This window comes from Mytilus galloprovincialis, chromosome 8 (genome assembly GCF_965363235.1).
Source record: "Mytilus galloprovincialis chromosome 8, xbMytGall1.hap1.1, whole genome shotgun sequence".
In the NCBI taxonomy this organism is placed as follows: Eukaryota; Metazoa; Mollusca; class Bivalvia; order Mytilida; family Mytilidae; genus Mytilus; species Mytilus galloprovincialis.
This window is the reverse complement of record NC_134845.1, coordinates 56,693,196-56,717,808: the sequence shown is the minus strand read 5'-3', so window position 1 is coordinate 56,717,808 and position 24,613 is coordinate 56,693,196. Positions and strand designations below refer to the sequence as shown.

General features: G+C 30.8%; 1 protein-coding gene across 4 annotated transcripts in view; it reads right to left on the bottom strand.

Annotated features, from left to right (window-relative positions):
- Nucleotides 1-309: 309 nt before the first annotated feature.
- Nucleotides 310-24,613, bottom strand: part of LOC143042254 (centrosomal protein of 135 kDa-like) — a 50,499-nt gene continuing 26,195 nt past the window's right edge. For 3 of the 4 annotated variants that reach the window (XM_076214514.1, XM_076214518.1, XM_076214516.1), the window contains 18 exons: nt 23,651-23,716; nt 22,439-22,589; nt 19,047-19,321; nt 17,975-18,100; nt 17,550-17,639; nt 16,835-16,897; nt 16,215-16,466; nt 15,640-15,791; nt 12,578-12,848; nt 12,079-12,134; nt 11,280-11,448; nt 10,357-10,467; nt 9,530-9,715; nt 7,841-8,050; nt 6,574-6,776; nt 6,221-6,325; nt 5,203-5,373; nt 310-2,960 (listed from right to left, as the gene is read on the bottom strand). In XM_076214514.1, coding sequence (XP_076070629.1) covers nt 2,837-2,960; nt 5,203-5,373; nt 6,221-6,325; nt 6,574-6,776; nt 7,841-8,050; nt 9,530-9,715; nt 10,357-10,467; nt 11,280-11,448; nt 12,079-12,134; nt 12,578-12,848; nt 15,640-15,791; nt 16,215-16,466; nt 16,835-16,897; nt 17,550-17,639; nt 17,975-18,100; nt 19,047-19,321; nt 22,439-22,589; nt 23,651-23,716 — 2,781 coding nt within the window. In that variant the 3' untranslated portion in view covers nt 310-2,836. Of the gene's footprint in view, nt 2,961-3,732; nt 3,758-5,202; nt 5,374-6,220; nt 6,326-6,573; nt 6,777-7,840; nt 8,051-9,529; nt 9,716-10,356; nt 10,468-11,279; nt 11,449-12,078; nt 12,135-12,577; nt 12,849-15,639; nt 15,792-16,214; nt 16,467-16,834; nt 16,898-17,549; nt 17,640-17,974; nt 18,101-19,046; nt 19,322-22,438; nt 22,590-23,650; nt 23,717-24,613 lie in introns of those variants that run through there. The other variant, XM_076214515.1, reaches the window with a different exon arrangement.

Genomic DNA, 24,613 nt, shown 5'->3' with positions numbered 1-24,613 from the left:
ACATTGTCTCGATTTTTCCTGATTAAATCTCAAGATCAATTCATCTGTCCCTGATACATATTTAAAAAGTTTTCTATAAATGTTATGTGGTGGTGATACATATGTCCTACAATTTTTTTTTATGATTAAAAATTGAATAGGAATGCAAGATCTATCAAATAGCTAGAAGCAGTGTGGGTTCATAAGTGGAACAGGATGAAGAGACACTAATAGATGTCGGCATCAGATGAGGGGTTTAAAGGGGGAATATATAACAGGAATAGTTCATCAAATAAGACAAAATTGTTGCAAAAAGAAAAACAAATAATATAACTTTAAAAATATACTTTATTAAGAAATTTTGATGTACGAAAAAGCAGTAACTACTTCCAAAATGTTTACAGCACAAAAACATGCTTAACAAGTCTGGCAAATATTACTGTTATATGTACAGTGGCAAGCAAATTTCACTCTAAATGTTGGTGAAAAAAATCAAAACCACTTGCTAGTACAGTACTGGAAACTTTTTACCAGAACAGAATTTACACCTTGCTTTCAACTTTAAACTCTCATCCATTAATTTACATAATGACATTCTTTCATGAGGAAAAAGTTCAATTTCTGTAATTAAAGATAAGCCTTTTTCCAAAATAGAATAAATTTGAGAAAAAAAAATCTAAAAACTTTGCAATATAACAGATGGATAAAATGGAATTATGCTCCTTTCCAAATTAAAGATTCTAAAAGCTTAAATTAAAAAAAAAATCATACAGCTTCATAATTTGGCATTTTCTATTGTCTTATGTAAATAATTTCTTTTTTTCTTAAATTTCATTCTATAACCATTTTATTTTCACTTTCAAGTTTTCTGTACTTTCACTTTTGAAGTGTTTCCAAAATTAGCTAATATCTACTTGGTAACAACTAACAGTTATAATATATTAAAAATCATCAAAATATGACATCTGCATAAATAATGTAAATGCTATGTAGTTAATGGCTTGCAAAATGCACAGCTGTTTTTATGAAAACCTTGATTGCTGTGACCAGCCAATCAGAATCTTGACAATGATCACATGACATTGAATTTGTTACCAGCCAATCAGAATCATGACAAGAACCACATGACATTGTATTTGTGACCAGCCAATCAATATCATGACAAGGATCACATGACATTGTATGCTTGCAAGTTTGTGGCAAATCGACTTTTTGATAACATAATAACATTACTCCAAAACAACTTTCCAAGAGGCAAAAACTACATTTATCAAGATTTTTTTTAAATAAATAAAAATTGTATACATTCTTCATACATTTTCGCTATAATCTACCATACACATATAATGCAAAAATATTATTATTCATAAACAAGAAAATAAATAAAAAACATACAAATTCTTCTCAAATGAAGATGGACGGATTTCTTAATTAATGGATGGAAATTATCTCTCATGTAACATGTGTAATACTAGTTTCCAGGACTTCATTTAATTACCGGAACATACATATTATTGTACTGTTTGAATTCATTCAACAAGAAACTGCTGTTTCTCGTGTTTTGAATTTCTTATTGTCTTTGCATACTATTCTTTAATTTTTTAGCACCAATTTTCCAAATTTTTGTTTTTCTTAAATTCTTAAAATTCAAAGCACAATAAAATTCTAAGAAAGTGTCTTTTTGTACTTCATTTTAATGATATATTATAGTGAATATTTAAAAACCTTCTAAATTGAGTAATGTCCCTTAATTACAAGAATTATGTCCCTTTCTAAATGTATTAAAATAGATTTCTGTTTAAAGCCAATAAGACAGCAATCAACAAAAACAAGACATTTCAAGGTCATGGAATCTTGATGGACAAGCCAACATTCTTTATGGTGTGCTACGACTTACCTGGAGACAAAAGTAGGAATGTTTAATCTGACAGTTTTTACAAATCAAAATACAAAACATTATAATTCAAAAATAATTAAAATAAAATCAAGTTTACAGAATAGAATTTTTTTAAACCCCAAACATATTTTCTAATTTGACAGATTCTACTGTATATAAAATTAATATCACTGTAACCAAAAATTATCATTAATAATTTGCATATCTACAAATAAATAATAAAACACAGCACTGTACAGAAAAATATCACAGATTGATTAAAGAAAAACAATAACACCCTTCCCACAATTTGACATTTATTTTTAAAGAGAGACATTTTAACCCTCCTTTTCACTGAAAGGTCTTAAAACTTATTGGAGAATATCAAAGCAGAAAAATTTACATTCAATCTGACTGAGTTGACTAAACGACATGTGGATCAAAAAAATAGTACAATGTACTTGTTTATATGATGATTAATAACAAAATTGATATTTGCTGGAATTTTGGTTTTGACCAAAAGCAGAAAAGAGTTTCATTGGCCGAAATTTTCTCAGCTTTATAACGAAATTTTATGCAAGTATCTTACCAAAAATTGGTGTAAAACAATCTATCACAGGGATGCCTTGTATGTTTGAAATTTGTGGAAGAAAAAAATTAACGATTTTCTAATTTTGATGATAAATAGTTATCTAAATTCACTGATATCACAAATTTGTTTTCTGACCATTGAAAACACAATACTTGCAATTTAAAAATTCTGAGAAAATTTAGTTTCCATGGAAACTCCAACTTTCATCGTATCAAAGAACAGTCTGTTGATAAAATGCTTATTGGCAGTGGGTATATAATATTGTAGCCATGGAAACCCCTAGCATCAATTGTTCTACGTATCCCATGGCAACCAGATCTATAAGTCAATATCACATTTGTTGCTATGTAAATTGTTTAAAACCTAAATAATTAGTTATAAAATTTGGATCAAAGCACATCATTTCCTAAACTCTTCAAGGACGTGTCAATGTCATCAAGGTAGCTGCTTCGTTCAGGTGATCGACTACGATGTGCAGAATAACCCAGGTAGGAAGTATTGGGACTACGATATCTGAAAAATAAATCAACTTATATAAAACAAAATGAAATCTTTTCATTTTTTATATACTGATAAAGGAATAAATTTAAACTCTAATCTGAAAATTACTTCAACATATAATAAGCAAGGAATAAAAATTCAACCAAATAGATCTTGCACCGATAATGGTTTAAGGCAACTAAAAAACAACACATTTATTAACATCATGAGCTATTGCATAGGACAAACAATGAAAAGCAAAAAACTATCTAAATACACAAAGACAATTTCATGCAATATTTAATACTGATATTTAAATTCGGACTTAAAATGTCAAGACTTTTAATATCCTAATTTCTTATAACATACATGTTATACAATCATTTTCTAAATAAATGGTGTTTTATATCAATGTTCTATTCTTATACATATCATGCATATGAACCTAAACGTCTTTTTCTTTATTTAATAACTAAAGAATGAAAGTACATGCTATTGATTCAAGTTTACTTTTATAAACATATAAAACTGCATAAAAATATAGATGTGAGAAAAAATATACATGTGATTTTTTTGGCAGAACAAACAGCACTTTTAACTGATATAAACAAAGGGAGATAATTAAGTTACAAGAACACAAGGGAGACAATTCAACAAATACAGAAAATCTTCAACTTGAAATGTTAGTAAAATCTGAATAATTTTAAAATATTACTGAATACTATACAAATCAAACAATGCAAAAATACATATCACTAATAATAAATTGAGAATAGCATTCTGGGTAATTCATAGCACCTATACTTACAGTGGAAAATAAAAATTACTCTCTGCAGTCAAAAAATAAGAAGATTTTAGATATATGAAATTTTGGAAAAATCTTCTCAGAAAACAGAAACAATTTTTATATTTTGGTCCAAAATCGGATAATGTTTATGTTTGTTTTTTTTTGATTCAAGGAAAAGATATTGAAGAAACAAAAAAAAAAAAAAAATCAAATCCCTACATCCATGATATGAAATTTGAATTTTTAAACATAATCATGAGATTTATAGAAATTTAGGGGCTATTACATTATAATGTATGTGGGACAGTATGAAGGGAAGTTAAATTATTGAATGTGGGTCATGTTTTTTTTTCAGTATACTTCTATTACAATTATGCAAAATTATTTTAAAAAATTCGTAAGGGTTCCACGGAACCCAGTGTCTCGCCTACTTTTGCTGTTAATCGCAGACTCAACAAAAATGAGGAAAAACATCAATAAAAATTTCCCTCTCGATATTGTCTTTTGATTGAAAGAAGCTTCCAAGTTCGGTAAAAAAATCCAGAATAGTTTATGAATCTAATAAATGTTTTATAAACTTTAACTGCAGACTGTACAACATGTATGTAATGTTAACTGGAAGAAAAACTAAGTCCATTTATAAGTAAAATACGGAAAAAGTGATTTTTTTTTTTTACAAAATTTACTTCTGAATAATATCTTATGATCAGAAACAAGCTTTTGTCTAAGTTTGGTAGAAATCCAGGATAGTTTAAGAACATTATAAAAATTTTAAAAACTTAAACCACAGAGTGAATGTTTTGTTTCTGGCAAAAAAAACTAAGTCCATTTATAAGTAAAATACGGAAAAGTGGAAATTTATTTTTACAAAATTTTCTTCTTGATACTATCTTATGATCATAAACAAGCTTCTGTCCAAGTTTGGTACAAATCAAGGATAGTTTATGAAAGTTATTAAAATTTTAAAACTTTAACCACAGAGTGAATGTAATGTTTCCTCGCAGAAAAACTAAGTCCATTTATAAGTAAAATATGGAAAAAATGGAATTTTATTTTTACAAAATTTACTTCTGGATACTTTCTTATGATCATAAACAAGCTTCTGTCCAAGTTTGGTAGAAATTCAGTATAGTTTAAGAAAGTTATTAAAATTTTAAAAACTTTAACCACAGAGTGAATATTTGTGGACGCCGCCGACGCCGACGACGCCGACGACGCCGACGGAATGTAGGATCGCTTAGTCTCGCTTTTTCGACTAAAGTCGAAGGCTCGACAAAAATGGTTCTTGTTTGTAGGGATATTCTGTAAGTCCCTTCCTACCCTCCCTCGTACATTTTAATGTAATAGCCCTTAATTTCTTCATTCTTCTTAATGTCATTTGATCTCTTCTGAAGAATTGTTTTAATGGCAATCATACCACATCTTTTTATTTTCAATACATAAGTAATTAAAACTAAAATGAATTTAAGTGAAATTTTTTATCAATACCTTGCAGGACTTGGTGACCTAGATCTTGACCTTGACCTAGTTCTGCTGGTGGTCGTTGTTTTCAATGTACGCTGATAACTGTAGGAGGAGCCTCCAGCACTGGTGGAAAAGTCCATTGTTGGAATGGGTGGATTAAATCCATGGCGTTTTAATTCCTGGCATGCTCTCTCTCTGTAAGAAAAATAGGACAATAAAGTTCACAACATATATCAAAGGGTACTAAACACATATATTGGTAATATTAAGGATGTACTTAGGTGAGGGTTTGTGAAATTCAAAAAATTTAGAATTTAAAATTGATACTTATAAGTCAAAAGAGCATTGGATAAGAATCAAAATAAGCAAAAAATATTGATAGGTCATGGACCTCATTATCTAGATATTTGATACTTAAAATATGGCGGAAAAAGGCTGACTCAGACTTTTATCTTATATTTGGGTCTCAAATCAAAAGAAAGAAAATCAAAAATCAACAATCTGCTATAATTTTGGTAAATGACTGTTTATGAGCCATTAAATCTTGTATGAAAAAATAAATGCGTGTTATGGGGCAAAATATTTTACCTTGTATTGTATGGAAGAACACCAAGGAGTCCCAACATTTGATACAAATGCCAAAACCTCACCTTAGTACATCATCAATAACCTCTGCCTAACTAATCAGTGTTTATGTATTACCAAATTTACTTATTTAAGAGTTCTCAAAATCCTTTTTTTCCCCCAATGATTACTTGGAGAAAATCTGCCAATCCTCAATATTTTTTCTGTTGCAAAATACCAAAATTTAGTGGCCACCACTGTTCGTGAACTGTGTAATATCAAAGCAATGAATTGTTTCTGGTTTAATTCATAATCAAATTCAGATTCATCCATGAAAAAAGTTTTGAAAACCAAATACATATTTTAAAGACCACATATAAAACATAGTTATGAAACATTTGCCAGTGGACTTTCAGTAAATATCAAACAATCAATAAACTTGATTTGTTACTCTTTATATAAATGTTAATTCCCACACCTTTCAAACTTTTCACTTGTAAGATTTCTTCTCAGCCTTTCAACATCTCCTTCCAGTTCAACATTTCTTGTCCTCAATGAAGCTATCTCTCTACCCTGGCTTTGTCTGAAATCAATAAAAAATAAATGTTACAAATATTCTTTTTGTTGTTCCAGTAACATACTGTATTTTCAAAAAGCTATTTGTAATGGTTTCTATTCCAACAAAATTAGTGTAGTTTTCCTGAGTTAATGGATAAAAAAAACGAATGAAAAATAATTTGTTAGTTTTATAAATCCTTGCAAATATTTGTTTATTTGGTTTTTAAATTAACAAATGAATATATATATTTATTTGTTTTTTCTGCGACTTACATTTTACTTTCGTTAAGAGACAATCTATCCTTCAGCATCTGTATCTCTGCACTCTTTTCCTGTTGATTTAACTGTGTCTGGAACTCCTTCTCACGGTTATTCTGTAGAAGCCCTTCTAAGCTCTTTAAGTTGGTCCTCTCAGCAGACACCTGACTCTTCAGTAGGTCTGTTTCCTGTCTCATATCGTCTACTAAGTTTTGTAACTGTAAAAGGAAACGTAATTATCAATGAAATTTCTAAATCAAGAAGAATTTTATAAATGGTGTATCTACTGTAAATTAAGAATATATTATTGCAAAGTTTTTATTATTTTGAATGATGCAATTGGGGTCAGTTAACATTGCAATAATAATAACTTGCATTCTAATATCTGATATCCTGAAATACAAACAAGTGAAACTGCGAGCTACTGGTCACTATTGATACCCCTGCCGCAAGTGAATAATATTAATAGTGTAAAAATATGCAAGTGTTCGGTAAACAGGAAGTTGTCGAGTGATGAATCTGAAAACGCATCACAAGGTATAGCTGACTTATATAAACCCCGAAACCAAATTTTAGAAATCGTTCTATTGTAGTTCCTGAGAAAAATGCGACGAAAAATATTCATGGGCAAAAGGACTGACAGACTGAAGGATGGATGGATGGACAGACAGAGGTAGAACAGTATACCCCTTTTTAAAGCAGGGGTATAATAATTAATTTCACATTTATGGAGTGGTTACATCATAAGATGTTTGCTAAATTACATTTAGAATTGTGGGGAATTTGGATGTCTCTGTCTACCCTTCAGCTTAACATCAGAAGCTGTAGTTCTTTAGTTTTGGATGAAGAATGTTTATTGCACTCATCAAGCTATGGCCAAATTAGTTTTTACTTTGACAGCACAATACCAGTGTATAACTAAGTATTACTTTATTTAGAGAACAAACACTGTTCTTGCTATAGGGAAGTAAAAATCACACAAAATAAAATCTTTGGGGACATCATCTTTCTTGTCATTTAACTGTTTACTTATTGTCTATATAATGGAATTTTATGTGACTGTCATGCAAGTGAGAGAATTGGCCAGCAATAAAACCAGGTTTAATCGAACATTTTCTACATAAGAAGATGTCTGCACCAAGTCAGGAATATGACAGTTGTTGTCCATTCGTTTGATGTGTTTTGAGATTTTAATTTTGCTATTTGATTATGGACTTTCCGTTTTTAATTTTCCTCGGAATTCAGTACTTTTATTTTATTTTTGCCATGAAACCTAACTTACCTGTTCTCTATCTAATGAGGCAGACGTCAACTGTCTCTGTAAGGACTCTTTACTTCCCTCTAACTTGGCACAAAGTTCTCTCACTGCTGTCAGATCTACAAGTAAGTTCTGCTTTTCTTCCTCCACTATTCGGAGGTTCTCCTCTAAATTGCCAACAGATCTTGTAAGGTTCGACACTTGGAGCTCATAGGCCTGCTGAGCATTTAAATGCTGAAATAACAAAAAAAAACCCATTAAATTTATATTTGAACTTCTGAACAAATCATTTTCTTCAGCACAACTTTACACTGTCAAAGTGCAAAAAGAAGTTACTTGGAAGTAGCTAATACATGTATCCAATTTCAGCAAGTGATTCGTATTTAGAGGTGTCTTTCAAAATTCATTTTTGTAACTTGATAATGAGCACAAAATACCATGATGCAGATATTTAAAAGAGAAAGTATAGAAATAGCATTTATAAAATTGGTTGCCAAAATTTCAGGTATGTGGTTCAAATAAAAACAGACCTCTGCAAAAAACATAAAAATATGTCTTTATTATTATCTTTATCTATGTACAATGATGAAATTATTCTAGAAATACAAGAACTTTGTAATGGTTAATCCATATATAAACTCCTTATTGCATAAATATTAAATAACTCATATTAAAAAATAATGCTATTTTTTTCTCATGCATACAATGAAAAAGCTTAACTAAACATATGAAAAATATGAATATGGAATATAAACCATGATCTATCAGACTATGGTTACAACAGTGGAAAAATATGGACTGCATTAATTTTTCTATAAAAAAAAAATCAAATATTGAAATATGTTTGCTGAAAATTATTAAAATGCATTCTATAATTACAACTTTCTTATTATGAGAGTTCCATTGACTAGAAAGAAACTAAATCAACATTCAATTAAATAATTAATGTTCCACTGTTGCAAAATTTATCTGCCCAATAGCAAACGAAAAAGTTACAAAAATTGAAAATAATCTAGTTCTTTCAAATTTCTCAAAATTTTGTTTAACAGAAAAAAATCTAAAGATATTCATTTTCTGCAATACTGATATACAAAATAAACAAAAGCAATGCAACTGATTATTAAAAAAATAAAAAAAATTCGTAATATGAATTAAGCCTTTTCAGTTTCCTTTGCTGTTGGACAAAATAAAATAAAATGAATAATTCAAATGACAAACATTATACAGGTTACCTTGGAGGTGGAATCATTCTGCAGTGGGTTATCTTCCTGTAACAAAATTGAAGTTACCTCCCTTTAAACTGGTACTTTTTTTTAAAATACAAATATTTTTCAAGGAAGGCTTACTAAATCTGTAATGATTTCACCTACCAAAGTAGAAACTAACATGAATATTTTTCATCAACAATTTTTAAGTAATGTTTGAGTTGTACATGATTGTGATGAGGATAAGGCCAAACAAAAATATATGTGTGGTTCCAGTTATGTCCTGAAGAAAAAACAGGTCAATAAGTAGTTTTTTTTGTGGGTCGTCAAAATCCTGCACAAATCTTGTTTTCAATTATTCCAGCTCTAGTATTATATACACATCCTAGAAATGAAAAAAAATAGATCTATGTAAAGACAGGTAACTGGGACCACACATATATTTTCTTTGGCCTAAAACAGAAATTTTTAAAAATATAATCCTTCATCATTTTCATAAAAACACTACCTCTTGAATTTCTCTTTCTAAGTTGTCAATTTTGTCTCTGTTTCTTCTGATCTCTGAGTCTTTGGTCATCAGTTCCAGCCTTAGATTGGAGCCTTCACTCTCCAATTGATGAGATGAGGTTTGGTATTGTTCAGCTTCCACTGATAAGGCTCTATACTGCTCCAGCAGGTCAGATCGTTCTGATTCCTAACAATGTAACAACAAAAATACAAATATTGATGAAACTTATTTTACAAAATAATATTTGCTTCTTTAATATTTTCAGATTTTATTTCTTAATTTTTAAGGACATTTTCTAAGATAACAAAACAGACTAACAGATTTTCTCGCCGCGTTGATGACTCATTTGGTCTTGTGTTGTCTGCTTTATGGTCAGGTTGTTGCCTCTTTGACACAATGCCAGTTATCATTTTCTATTCTTATAGTTGAAAACAAATTTGACACACAATAATTTAAGTGTGATAAAGGAATAATAATTTCTAACTGTTATATATGTTTACAGTTTATATGTGCATTCTATAAATTAGAAATGCAATGTTAATGGTATAATTAGCATTCTCTGTAGTTGATAAAAAGACAGCAAAATTTAGAAGACCATTCAAATATTTTTAATCCCTTTAACAATTCAAAAGAATTCATATAGTGTTTTAATACATGACTTAAAATTTGACAAAACCAAAACCAAAAACAAGAAAACATCATTGTTTTTTAAGTTGTTCTTCATCTCAAAGTACATGTGAGGCCTTCAACACTCAGCCAAGCCCAACTGTTAGTTCAAGATGGCCAGTGATCGCTATCACAGTTTTCAAGATTTTTTAGCCTGGTACCTTTCTATTCAACAAATCTTCGGTCCTCTTAACTTCAGTCATATAATCCTGGACTTGGGATTTCAATTGTTCACGGTCATCTAAAGCATCTTGTAACTCTTGATTTAATTTCTACAAAATAAGATATAAATAGATTAAAAACATTTCCAATAAAATAAACTTTTTTTTCTTTTCTGTATATTTGTATTCTTCATAACAAAATTAAAACAAATTGACCTATATAACATTAAATAATCTTTAACACTATTTCCCTATAATTTCGTCTGTATATATGTAATTTTAGTCTGTTTTTAAACTTTTTTCCTTTATGATTATTAGAAAAACATTATTGTCTTAATATTTTTTTCTACTGTGCCATCTTCTCCAAAATAATAATACAAATTAAGAAATGATATTTCTGCTGAGTTGATAGCAAGAGTCTGATAAAAAGTTGGAACTTTAGTTTTTGTTTCATTGATTTCTTTAAAATTATTTTTAAAAAAACCAATGCTTTATACTCAAATAAGCTGAAAGACATTTCAGCATTGCCCAATCAAAACGTTGTTTTTTAACTTTAAATATTGTGAAAAACTATTAAACATTAATGAAAAATACCAATATCTGAATAAAATAATTGAATTAACAGTAAATCATTTTGGAACAAGAATGTGTCCCCAGTACACGGATGCCCCATCCGCACTATCATTTTCTATGTTCAGTGGACCGTGAAAATGGGGTTAAATCTCTAATTTGAAATTAAAATTAGAAAGATCATATCATACAGAACATATGTACTAAGTTTCAAGTTGATTAGACTTCAACTTCATCAAAAACTACCTCGACCAAAAACTTTAACCTGAAGCGTGACAGACGGACGAACGAACGAACGGACGCACAGACCAGAAAACATAATGCCCATAAATGGGGCATAAAAATCTCAATACCTGATTTTCTCTTGTCATTACAGCCAAGTCATCTTGAAGCCGTCTATTCTCTCTGAGAGCAATGTCTTTACTACGACTCGTCTCACTCAGATCTTCAGTAGTGCTATCAAACTGTCTGTGTAAACTCTTAATCTCTCTATCCTTCAGACCTAAGTTATCACCGGCATGCCTAGAAAAATAACAAAGCAAAGTGTATAAGAAATAAATTTACTTACTGAGAGCTATCGTTGGAGACTGATATGAAATTTACATTAAAATATGTGTGTTGCTGCCAAGACAGACATTTCAAACAACATACCATAAAGCGGGTTATTTTGCAAACTTGTAAATTTTCACTTATTTTCGAGGATAGAAAAAAATTGTTAAAAATAAATTCCCCCAATTTAAAAGTGTACATGCAAGCTATATTCTGTGCCAGATTTTTAATGTACTAGTTAAAAAGGTTACAATCTGCAGGAAGACATGTCACCTTACCCAGACATATTGTTTTGACTCTAAGCTAACCAGTCTTTGTCTCACACCTTAATGCTGCATACATAGGGGAAAAGCAGTAAATACCAATTTACAAGTGTTTTTTTGATACAGCAAGGATTCGAAACGCACAATCACCCGTACTTTGAGACAAATATGCTGCTCTGAGACCAATGAAGTAGTTCAAACTTACAATTGGAAGGATTTGACTTATTTGTGGCTTGCCTGAGTTCTTCAAAGTAAAGAAAATATGATTTTTATTGCACTCTTCATTTGACTTATTTTTGAATTCAATAGCAGGTTTAATTTCTTAACAAGTTTCACTTACTCTAGCTGAGCTTCCAGTTCATTAACTCGGATCTTCAAATCACTCATAAGTTTTTCCTGAAATGACAAATTAAGTTATTAAATATTTGTACAGTATTGTGCATGATAACAAAATTGCATTATTATGGACAACAGCTGAAGCAAAGCAAAAGTTGTTTTGAACACATCATTAAGCCTAAAAGCAAAGACTGGTAAGAAAGTCGGAAGCCCGAAATTCAGTAAATCGTTTGTTGCTGTGGTCCAGATTAGTTTTTCATTCATTTTTTGTGCATTGATTAGGCTGTTAGTTATCTCGTAGAATTGTTTTACATTTGTCATTTGGGGTCTTTTGGAGCTGACTATTTGGTATGGGCTGTGCTCATTGTTGAAGGCAGTACAGTGACCCATAGTTGTTAATTTCTGTGTCATTCGGTCTCTTAACTTGTGAAGAGTTGTCTCATTGGCAATCATATCAAATCTTCTTTTTTATATTGTACTCAGGATTATATTTTTTCACTGACCTTTACTAATATATCCTCATTCAATCTAGCAATTTTTTCTGTCTTTTCATCAATGGCCAGTTGCAGACCATCCTTCTCTCTATCTAGAGAACTGATAGTAAGTCTTTGCTGACCAGCCTCATCTTTGGTATTCAGAAGAGCTCTATTCATTTCAGCGATCCTGTCTTCTAATTGCAAGATCTTTTCTTCTTGTGTTTGAACAGTATGTTCTCTTCTTCCGAGACGTTTTTGTGCATCTTCTAACGATTTCTCTGTCTCTTCAGCAAGCATTCTAAAAGCAGAAAGAAATATTTAGTTATATAAATTATTATCAAATTTATCGAGTTTTTTAAAAACTAGTACATTTTTCCACTTATATTTTTTTACCAGTACATTGATGAATATATATAAACTTAAACAAGAATGTGTCCACAGTACACGGATGCCCCACTCACACTATCATTTTCTATGTTTAAAGGACTGTGAAATTGGAATAAATTCTCTAATTTGGCATTAAAATTAGAATGATCTTATCAAAGGGAACATGTATACTAAGTTTCAAGTTGATTGGACTTCTACTTTATCAAAAACTACCTTGACCAAAAACTTTAACCTGAAATTTGCACTATCATTTTCTATGTTCAGTGAACCGTAAAATTGGGGTCAAAACTCTAATTTGGCATTTAAATTAGAAAGATCATATCATAGGGCACATGTATACTAAGTTTCAAGTTGATTGGACTTCAACTTCATCAAAAACTACCTTGACCAAAAACTTTAACCTGAAGCCAAAAACTTTAACCTGAAATTTGCACTATCATTTTCTATGTTCAGTGAACCGTAAAATTGGGGTCAAAACTCTAATTTGGCATTTAAATTAGAAAGATCATATCATAGGGCACATGTATACTAAGTTTCAAGTTGATTGGACTTCAACTTCATCAAAAACTACCTTGACCAAAAACTTTAACCTGAAATTTGCACTATCATTTTCTATGTTCAGTGAACCGTAAAATTGGGGTCAAAACTCTAATTTGGCATTTAAATTAGAAAGATCATATCATAGGGCACATTTATACTAAGTTTCAAGTTGATTGGACTTCAACTTCATCAAAAACTACCTTGACCAAAAACTTTAACCTGAAGCCAAAAACTTTAACCTGAAATTTGCACTATCATTTTCTATGTTCAGTGAACCGTAAAATTGGGGTCAAAACTCTAATTTGGCATTTAAATTAGAAAGATCATATCATAGGGCACATGTATACTAAGTTTCAAGTTGATTGGACTTCAACTTCATCAAAAACTACCTTGACCAAAAACTTTAACCTGAAATTTGCACTATCATTTTCTATGTTCAGTGAACCGTAAAATTGGGGTCAAAACTCTAATTTGGCATTTAAATTAGAAAGATCATATCATAGGGCACATGTATACTAAGTTTCAAGTTGATTGGACTTCAACTTCATCAAAAACTACCTTGACCAAAAACTTTAACCTGAAGCCAAAAACTTTAACCTGAAATTTGCACTATCATTTTCTATGTTCAGTGAACCGTAAAATTGGGGTCAAAACTCTAATTTGGCATTTAAATTAGAAAGATCATATCATAGGGCACATGTATACTAAGTTTCAAGTTGATTGGACTTCAACTTCATCAAAAACTACCTTGACCAAAAACTTTAACCTGAAGCCAAAAACTTTAACCTGAAATTTGCACTATCATTTTCTATCAGTGAACCGTAAAATTGGGGTCAAAACTCTAATTTGGCATTAAAATTAGAAAGATCATATCATAGGGAACATGTGTACCAAGTTTGAAGTCGATTGGACTTCAACTTCATCAAAAACTACCTCGACCAAAAACTTTAACCTGAAGCGGGACAGACGGACAGACGGACGAACGGACGAACGAACGGACGGACGAACGGACGCACAGACCAGAAAACATAATGCCCCTCTACTATCGTAGGTGGGGCATAAAAAAAGGATTGGGGCTTAGTCATATATGTACAGTGGCAAATACATAATGCATATTCAGATGGAATTAAGTGAAAATTTTAATCAATTATGAGTTGATATTAATGATAATGATGAATTGGTGTTTTTCATACAAGGTCAAATATTACAAGGTCATCAGGTAGAGAACATATTAATTAGATATAAATATGAATCCTGCTACCACTATGGATTATTTATCAATCTTTAGATACTAATTGTTGCAGATTTCATTATAACATAGGAATAACAAGAATGTGTCCACAGTACACGGATGCCCCACTCGCACTATCATTTTCTATGTTTAGTGGACCGTGAAATTGGAATAAATTCTCTAATTTGGCATTAAAATTAGAATGATCTTATCAAAGGGAACATGTATACTAAGTTTCAAGTTGATTGGACTTCTACTTTATCAAAAACTACCTTGACCAAAAACTTTAACCTGAAATTTGCACTATCATTTTCTATGTTCAGTGAACCGTAAAATTGGGGTCAAAACTCTAATTTGGCATTTAAATTAGAAAGATCATATCATAGGGCACATGTATACTAAGTTTCAAGTTGATTGGACTTCAACTTTATCAAAAACTACCTTGACCAAAAACTTTAACCTGAAGCGGGACAGACGGACGAACGAACGAACGGACGAACAGACGGACGGACGAACAGACGCACAGACCAGAAAACATAATGCCCCTCTACTATCGTAGGTGGGGCATGAAAACTGAAATGTACTACACAATCTATATTTTCTATAGGGTTATATATAGACATTGACAAATCTAAGAAATCAAATATCCACATCCATGAAAATTGGTTCCAACAAGTCCACAGTAAACTGAAACATTGAGCTGTATTTTTAATTTTCTACTTCATAAGCTTGCAGTAACTATTGGGTTTCTGAAATGACCAGTCATTGCTAATACTCCTAACTGCAGGGAAAACATTGGTTATTGGTACAGATATAAGTAGCCTAAGCATTTGTACGTCAACACAGCAGCTCCAGTCATGATCATATTCTAAGGTTAGAGTGTGAAAATTCCTGTCCACATTTTTGTTTTCTAGACCTGTAAATTTCTTACTTCATTTGTGTAGCTGTAGACCTATGCTGAGAGGCCTCATCCTGAGTATGGCCTAGACGAAGGGCCTGGTCTTTCACTTGGTCCTCATAATGTCTAACATCTTCTCTTAAAGTTGTTACTCTGACAACATATTCACTCTTCTCTGTTTCAGACTAAAAAAAAATCAAAACATGTGAAGTTGTAAACAATGCAAACTGAAAACAGGAAGTATATGCTTGACTGATCTGTTAATCATTAAATGTTACAACTCATCACTGTCAAGCTGCTGGATAAATACAAAATCATTTTTTTAAAACTTATGAAATATACTTTTAAATATGCAATAAATTTTCACACTCGCACATTTTTTTTGCAGAAAATCAATAATCTTTGCAGTCAATGACTTGTGTCTAATAAAATTTTGGGAATGTATCATATTAAATTTACAGATTGAATTGCTTACGTATATAGTGTAAGCGGGATACAGGAATCTGACAAAACAGTAAGCGGGATCTGGGATCAGAACCCCCCAATGAGACCCCCTTTTCAGTTTCTGATTTTTTGCCCAAGAAAGTTTATACATATTAAAGACTTACATTATGTAGAGCATTTTCCAGGTCCTCAATTTTCTGTTCCAGCTTGGCTCTGTCCGACAGGGAAGATTCTGTTGCAATCTTCAACCTCTCTCTGAGACTGTCTCTCTCGGTTGTCATCCTCCTGAGGTCTGAAATTCCGTCATCTCTTTCATTCTCCACTCGCCTTAAGATTGCCTGAGCTGCCAATGATGTTTTGGGAGATTTGGGCGATCGAACAAGTTCTCTCCTTATCCTCTGAAGTTCGTCTTTGGTCTAAAAACAACAAGACAAAATTATGATTATCATTAATACAAGAGTTTAATGAGAGTTCATATATTTTGCACCAAAACACCCGTTTTTCTTTAATACATGTAGCTCTTATATATTTTTTTCACCAAAATTTAAGCAAACTCAAAATTTATTTTCTTTCGATTTGAGACGCAAAAAATTCCAATGAAAATATAAGGTAAAAGTCAGACTCAGCCTTTTTAAAAATCAAATATCTTAAAAAAAGCATCATAACTTTAGCTTATTCTCTTCCAACTTAAAGTAACAATTCTATATTTTTGATTTCTTACTTTCACCTAAGTTCATCCTTAATGATACCTAGGTCTACTCTTTATTAAAAAGCAATGTCTTACCTCATCATACATTGTGCTTAGTTTGTCTCTCTCTGCTGTCAAAACTTTAACATTAGCTTGAATCTGAAATACAAAGTTAAAAAGGTTATATTAAGATCAGATGATAATGAGATAAATGTCTAATATTTGAACATTTTGTAACCTAGTTGAGGGGGGATAGGAGGGGTCCTGATCCCGAACACCCGGACTTAAAAAAACGAATTCCCGAGGTCCCGAATTTAAATAAAGTAAATCCCGACGTCCCGAAATCCGAAAAAAAGGAATCATGGATCCCGAAAGGGTCAATCCGGAATCCCGACCTTAAAAACACCCGATCCCGGAGTCCCGATAAAGGTCCTATCCCCCCTCCTAGTTGGGTCAGATAAGTCATTACAGGTCATATATAAATAAACTTAATGATTCTCTCTCGAAACTGTAGAACTTGCATTTAAAAACGGTTTACAGCAAATTCAAGACTGTTTTCTAATATATATTGATGCCTTCATTCGTTTTTTTTTTAAATAATTTTTTGTTTAAAGACTTTAAATCTGACGGACAAGTCATCTGCGTCTTATTCTCTTGCCTATATTTTTGTTTATCTACTCCATCATTTTCATGTATTAGATATCAGAATGCTTGTTTTTTCTATTGAAATACTTTGTATTTATAAAAATAACACAATAATTTTTGAATTAACAGTTATTATTATTTTTCATGATCAACATGTTGTACTAACCTCAGCCATATGTCTTTCAAATTTATCTAGTAAGGCTTTCATTTCATCTCTTTCTCTAATTAATTTAGAAACTTCTGGATCATCAAGTCCCTGAAATTATGTGTAAAGTTTAGTATAATAGACAATCAAATTTTCTACATACCACCCATTTTAAAAATACCTCCAAGATGTATAAATTATACAATTTTAATATTGTTCTCAAGATTTCTACCTTTTGTGTAATTTTGCACACTGATTTAATAATTCTTTTTCCCCAATAAAAAAATAATATTCTGTGGAAAATATGTCATCATAATAATTTAATTAAGATTAAATCCTTCCTTGAGTTGGTTTTTTTTGCAATAAACTGGTCAAAGGGAAATAACTCCAGAAAAAAAATCCACAAATGTCGTTTTTTATTTTGTGTAAGGATTATAAAGACAAACCTTAGTTGGTGTAGCTCTAGCAGATGAAATTGTTTTCTTTGTGGCTTTCAGAATTTCATATTCTTTCTTATAATACTCTTTCTCTTCTTCCAGGACCCGTATCACAGTTTCATATTGGGCTACAGTCTGTTAATGAAAACATTTCAGAAAATAATTATTTTGTTCGAAGTAATATATACATATATAGATCCTGCATATGAATCATCAAATAACAATTAAATGTGGATTCATTATCAATCATTGTATACCAATTGTCTGTTAATTTCATGCAAATAGTGTGACAACAAATCAAAACGTCAATAAAGTATGCACTTTTGATAGCTATGTATACAAACATTGCAAAAAACAGGAAATCAAATATCCGTGAAATAACAATTTTGTTCCATATTTCAACGAATGTTGGTACCCAAATAAAATAAATTTAACCCACAGAATTCCAAAGGGGCTATGTATTCAGATACAATTGAAATGTGTTATGATGTTGAATGTACGATTACAATAACGATAGCACAAACTGTCGACATGGTATAAAAACAATGTCAGAGTGTCAGAGACCAAAGGACACTAATGTAGAGGGCCCTGATGGGTTATTTTCGTTCTTCGTGATCGGCGCATTTTCGCTATCATGGTCTGTTTTTGGTACAGATTTTTTTAATTTTATATTTTCCTGATTCGTGATCATGGAAATTTATTTTCTGTGAATTGTGATTGACAAAAAAATCAACTTGTGCATCCTGATGCCCCCCCCCCCCCCCCCCACTTTCAAGCCATCAGGGGGAGGGTTGCGATCTCATAAACATGTTTAACCCCGCCACAATTTTGAGCCTGTCCCAAGTCAAGAGCCTCTGGCCTTTGTTAGTCTTGTATGATTTTTAATTTTAGTTTCTTGTGTATAATTTTAGTATGACGTCCATTATCACTGTACTAGTATACATATTTTTTAGGGGCCAGCTGAAGGACACCTACGGGTGCGGGAATTCTCGCTACAATGAAGACCCATTGGTGACCTTCCTCTGTTGTCGCTTTGACACATTCCGCATTTCCTTTCTCAATTTTATCCTCATATACAAACCTTTTTATCAGATTTTGAGGTAGGTGTTCCTGCAGCCTCCCGTACCGGACTTCCTGCTCTAGAAGATGACCTTGACCTTACAGGACTTCGACTTCTGGTTGGAATCTCTCCTCGTAACATTTTTTGGAGAGCATCTGCCTGATCTCTGTAATAATTTCTCTCTTCTTCAATGCTGCGTATGAAGGCATCAAGTTTACTAGAAGTTTTGCCTTTTTTTGTTAGTGCTGGACCGTTCTTTTTCTTCAGTCTTTCAATCTCTAACACAAGTTCCTTTTCTGATTTCAAAAGAAAATATAGAATTAAAAATAACAAAAACTTATATCTGTATCAACTTTATTCAAATGATTTATATCTGTATAAACTTTATTCTTATGATGTATATCTGTATAATCTTTATTCTTATGATGTATATCTGTATAAACTTTATTCTTATGATGTATATCTGTATAATCTTTATTCTTATGATGTATATCTGTGTAATCTTTATTCTTATGATGTCTCAACAATGAGCTGACAGTTAATATAAATAAATCTAAGATCATGCATTTTAGAAATCCAGCTGTTTTACAAACTAAATGTATTTTTTCTATTGGTGATAATGATTTAGAATGTGTAAAAAGTTATCAATATTTAGGCTTATTACTGACTGAATGTTTAGATTATCAGTTAATGGCTAAGGCAGTAGCGAAATCAGCCAGTAGAGCATTAGGATTATTAATTGTAAAGAGTAAAACGCATGGTGGTTTCCAGCACAATTTTTTTTCAAAACTGTATGATACAATGGTATGGTCAGTTATTAGTTATTGTGCAGGTATTTGGGGAACCAGAGACTTTTCCTGCATAAATGCAGTCCAAAACAGGGCCATGAGATTTTTCATGGGAGTTGGCAAATACACTCCAAATGATGCCATAGCTGGTGATATGGGCTGGAAACCTCCATGCGTTAAACAATGGTCAAGTGTCTTGAGACATTGGGCTAGGTGTTCCATAATGGACCCACACAGGATAAATTTTTAAATTTTTAAGTGGTCTATACGAAAGTGTAATACTAGAATTAAAAACTGGAGTTTGAGAGTTATAGAAATGTTAAAACATTATAATTATGAGCAATATTGTAATTTTGAATTAAATGTATTGAACAAAAATTGTATTAAACAAATTGAGGAAGATGTATTTGATAATTTTAAATCAAATTGGTGTACAAGAGTTGCTGCATATGCAGAGGGAAGTAAATTGAGGACTTACAAATTGTTTAAAAATAACTATTGTACTGAAAATTATTTGCAAAATATTATGTCATTAAAAAACAGAAGTTCATATGCTAAATTTAGATGTGGGGTAGCTCCACTAAAAATAGAAACTGGAAGATATGAAAGGAAAGAAGTCCACAAGAGGACATGTTTTAGCTGTAGCTCTATTGTTGAAGATGAACTACATGTCATTTTAAAATGCCCATTATATGTGGATTTAAGACAAATCATGATACATGAGGCGGTACATTTTAATGAACATTTTAACCTTTTATCAGATAATGAAAAATTTATATTTTTATTTAGTAATGGCAATGTTGCTGCTATAGTTGCCAAAACCTGCAACAATATTTTATTAAGAAGAAATAGTATTTTATTTCACTAGTTCTTAATGAAACAAATGTTTTACTATCATTTTGTAAAAATGCATATTGTGAATTTTAATTATAAATGTGTAAAAATATATTTATATGTATATAGTACAATGTATATCTTAAAGGTCTCTCATAAATCTTTTAAGATTGGTACATGCAATGCAAATGTTTTAATGTTTTAAATCTATGTATGTGAATCTCATTTTATGTTTGAATGTGGTGAGACTATAATAAAATATTGAATCTGAATCTGTATATCTGTAGACTGTATAAACTTTATTCTTATGATGTCTATCTGTATAAACTTTATTCATATGACGTATATCTGTATAAACTTTATTTATCTGACGTATATCTGTATAAACTTTATTCTTATGATGTCTATCTGTATAAACTTTATTCATATGATGTATATCTGTATAAACTTTATTCATATAATGTCTATCTGCATAAACTTTATTCATATGATGTATATCTGTATAAACTTTATTCTTATGATGTATATCTGTATAAACTTTATTCATATGATGTCTATCTGTATAAACTTTATTCTTATGATATCTATCTGTATAAACTTTATTCTTATGATGTATATCTGTATAAACTTTATTCTTATGTGTATCTGTATAAACTTATTCATATGATGTATATCTGTATAAACTTTATTCTTATGATGTCTATCTGTATAAACTTTATTCTTATGATGTGTATCTGTATAAACTTTATTCTTATGATGTATATCTGTATAAACTTTATTCTTATGATGTCTATCTGTATAAACTTTATTCTTATGATGTGTATCTGTATAAACTTATTCATATGATGTATATCTGTATAAACTTTATTCTTATGATGTATATCAAAACATATTCTTTCAAAGAATGTGATATTTTTAATGTTTTCTTATGAATAGAAAATAGAAGTTAACCCACTGCTGTTTTGTTGTTGTTTAGTCTTGTTTGTTCCTTTCAATTTCACTCTTCTATGTGTGGGTTTATATGGTTGCTATATTCAAAGCGGTTTCACTGTTGTTTTGTATATTTATTTCGGCTAGATTTTTTATTTTTAAATTTCTATATTGTCAAGCTTATTCTCTATAGTCTTTTTTTTATGTATAGGGTACTGGTTTTCTGTTCCAAAATATACTGTGGATTCATTTATTTTCGTGGATATCAATTTTCGTTGATTGAGGAAAACTTGCATATTCGTGGATATTTGATTTCGTTGTTTAGCAATCTCTGTATACAAAGCCTATAAGATATTTGTAATTCGTTGAACATTTAATTTGCTGGTTTTCCTGTAACCACGAAACCCACGAAAATATGAATCCACAGTAATTAATTTCCCACTACTATGGATTCATTACTATTCATTGGATACCAATTTTTATTGATTTCATGGGAAATGTTTAACTGCAAGTTCTAATGTTCAACAAAGCACACACTTTCTGTAGACTTAAATAAAGTTTTAGGCAAAACCATAAAATAAAAAAAACATAAACATACAATATGAAATTTGTATTCACGAAGAAAACTGTTAAATTTAGAAATTATTGCATGTATTTATTATTGCGATTTTGGTATTTTAGACTAAAAAGCAATTTTAATTGCTTTATTGAGTAAAATACTGTTTAATTCATAAATGTGAGTTTGAATTATTGCGATTATAACCCTGTCACATTTTTGCAATAATTTCTGAATTTAAGTAAGTCCATAGTAAATCTAAAGTTCTACAAACATGACAAATAAGTTCGTAAAATACTCCCTACCATTAGTCATAAGTTTGTTGACTCTATGACTGATCCTCTTCTTGTCTTCAGTGACCCTGTCTAACAGTTCTTCAAGACGCAACAGATCGCCATTCTTTACAGATAACTGCTGCTTAAGTTCAGCTTGCTGTCTAGATAAGGACTGGTTACCCTATAAAATCATAAAATCATTTATATATATATTATAAAAGTTTGACAATGCTAGAAGTGAACTGAAATATTTATAAGGGAGCATGAACAAGTTCAGCTTGCTGTCTAGATAAGGACTGGTTACCCTATTAAATCATAAAATCATTTATATATATATATATATTATAAAAGTTTGACACTGCTAGAAGTGAACTGAAATATTTATAAGGGAGCATGAACAAGTTCAGCTTGCTGTCTAGATAAGGACTGGTTACCCTATAAAATCATAAAATCATTTATATATATATTATAAAAGTCTGACACTGCTAGAAGTGAACTGAAATATTTATAAGGGAGCATGAACAAGTTCAGCTTGCTGTCTAGATAAGGACTGGTTACCCTATAAAATCATAAAATCATTTATATATATATTATAAAAGTCTGACACTGCTAGAAGTGAACTGAAATATTTATAAGGCAGCCTGAACAAGTTCAGCTTGCTGTCTAGATAAGGACTGGTTACCCTATAAAATCATAAAATCATTTATATATATATTATAAAAGTCTGACACTGCTAGAAGTGAACTGAAATATTTATAAGGCAGCCTGAATAATTTTAGAATTTTACACATGGCAAAGAAGTAGATTGACTGATTTATTAATTGGTATTTGACACCACTTTCAACCCAATTGTGCTACATGTATTTGGTGGGGTCAGTTTTTGATTGGTGGAGAAAGCAAGAGTGCCCAGATAGAACCATGACCTTCAGTAGGGAAACTGACAATCAAAGCCGACCGTGCAAGGGATGTATAGCCAGTCAAGGTCGTTAAAAACATCCATTTGTTGTACAATCAAAGTCAATTTAGATAGACGCCAATGCACCTAATCTGTGTAGTATTCAAATTCACAAGCTCAGTCTTGACTGGCTAACGATACAGTTGTTCGATTACTTAGACTTAGCCATCATGGCCCCTTTTTGATTATGAAACAAAGGCAATCAGTTTACAGTAAAAAGTAAATTTTGTGCCAAGTAACAGATAACTCAATTATTATATATATTAATCTACATCTATCCCACTTACAGCTTTCAATTCAGCCACTACTTGGTCCAAATCTTCAAGCTCATGGCGAGATTTTTCCAATTCATCCTGAAAACATAAAACAACATGTATCAATATTAAGCGTCTTTGAAAGGGCTTTTTCTAAAAAAACTGAAGGTTTATAAATCAGTTGACTGATGGACCCATTAAGTTCAGCAGCAAATATTACATACACATTCAGGGCTATACCATCAAAATAAATATGAGAATGTAGAAAAGGTTGGTATGTCCCAACAACAAACATAATTTTATTGTATTAATTTCTATAATCTTCTGTACATCTCATAAATGACCCACAACCCAACAAGTCCATTCCAACCCTCCCAAGGAAGAGCTTAACATCTCTTTACTGCATATCTTAAATATCTTAACTGCATGAAATGGAAGAATGTGTCTGATGCTAAATAGATCATGCTTTACATTTCAATATATTTTTTTTTATTTTTAAAAAACTACAGTGATCAAAACACTAATTAAGCACACACATAAATTATATCTGCTGTGCATGGACAGTTATTTCTTCTTTTAACCACAACTAATTAACATCATGCATGTATATTAAATATATAAACTCCCAGTCTGCAACCTTGATAACTAGACTTATACTCATTTGTTTTAACTTTAAATCTTGTATACAACTTAAAATATATTTTTTGATGTGTACGTTATATTTTGCTACATACCAATTGCAACTAATCATATTTTTTGAAAACATCGATCAAATTTTAATAGTACTAGATTATTATTTACTATCTATAAAAAAACATGCGTCTAATCATTGAGATTTAAAAAGCATTGAAATTAACTTTGCACATTACATGCATAAACCCTGCATTTTACATGCATGCATGTAATATTATACATATTTCTAATAATCTTACCAGATGACAACATATCTAAAATAATTAATCTTGAATTTTGTACATTTAGAATATTGAAATCCTA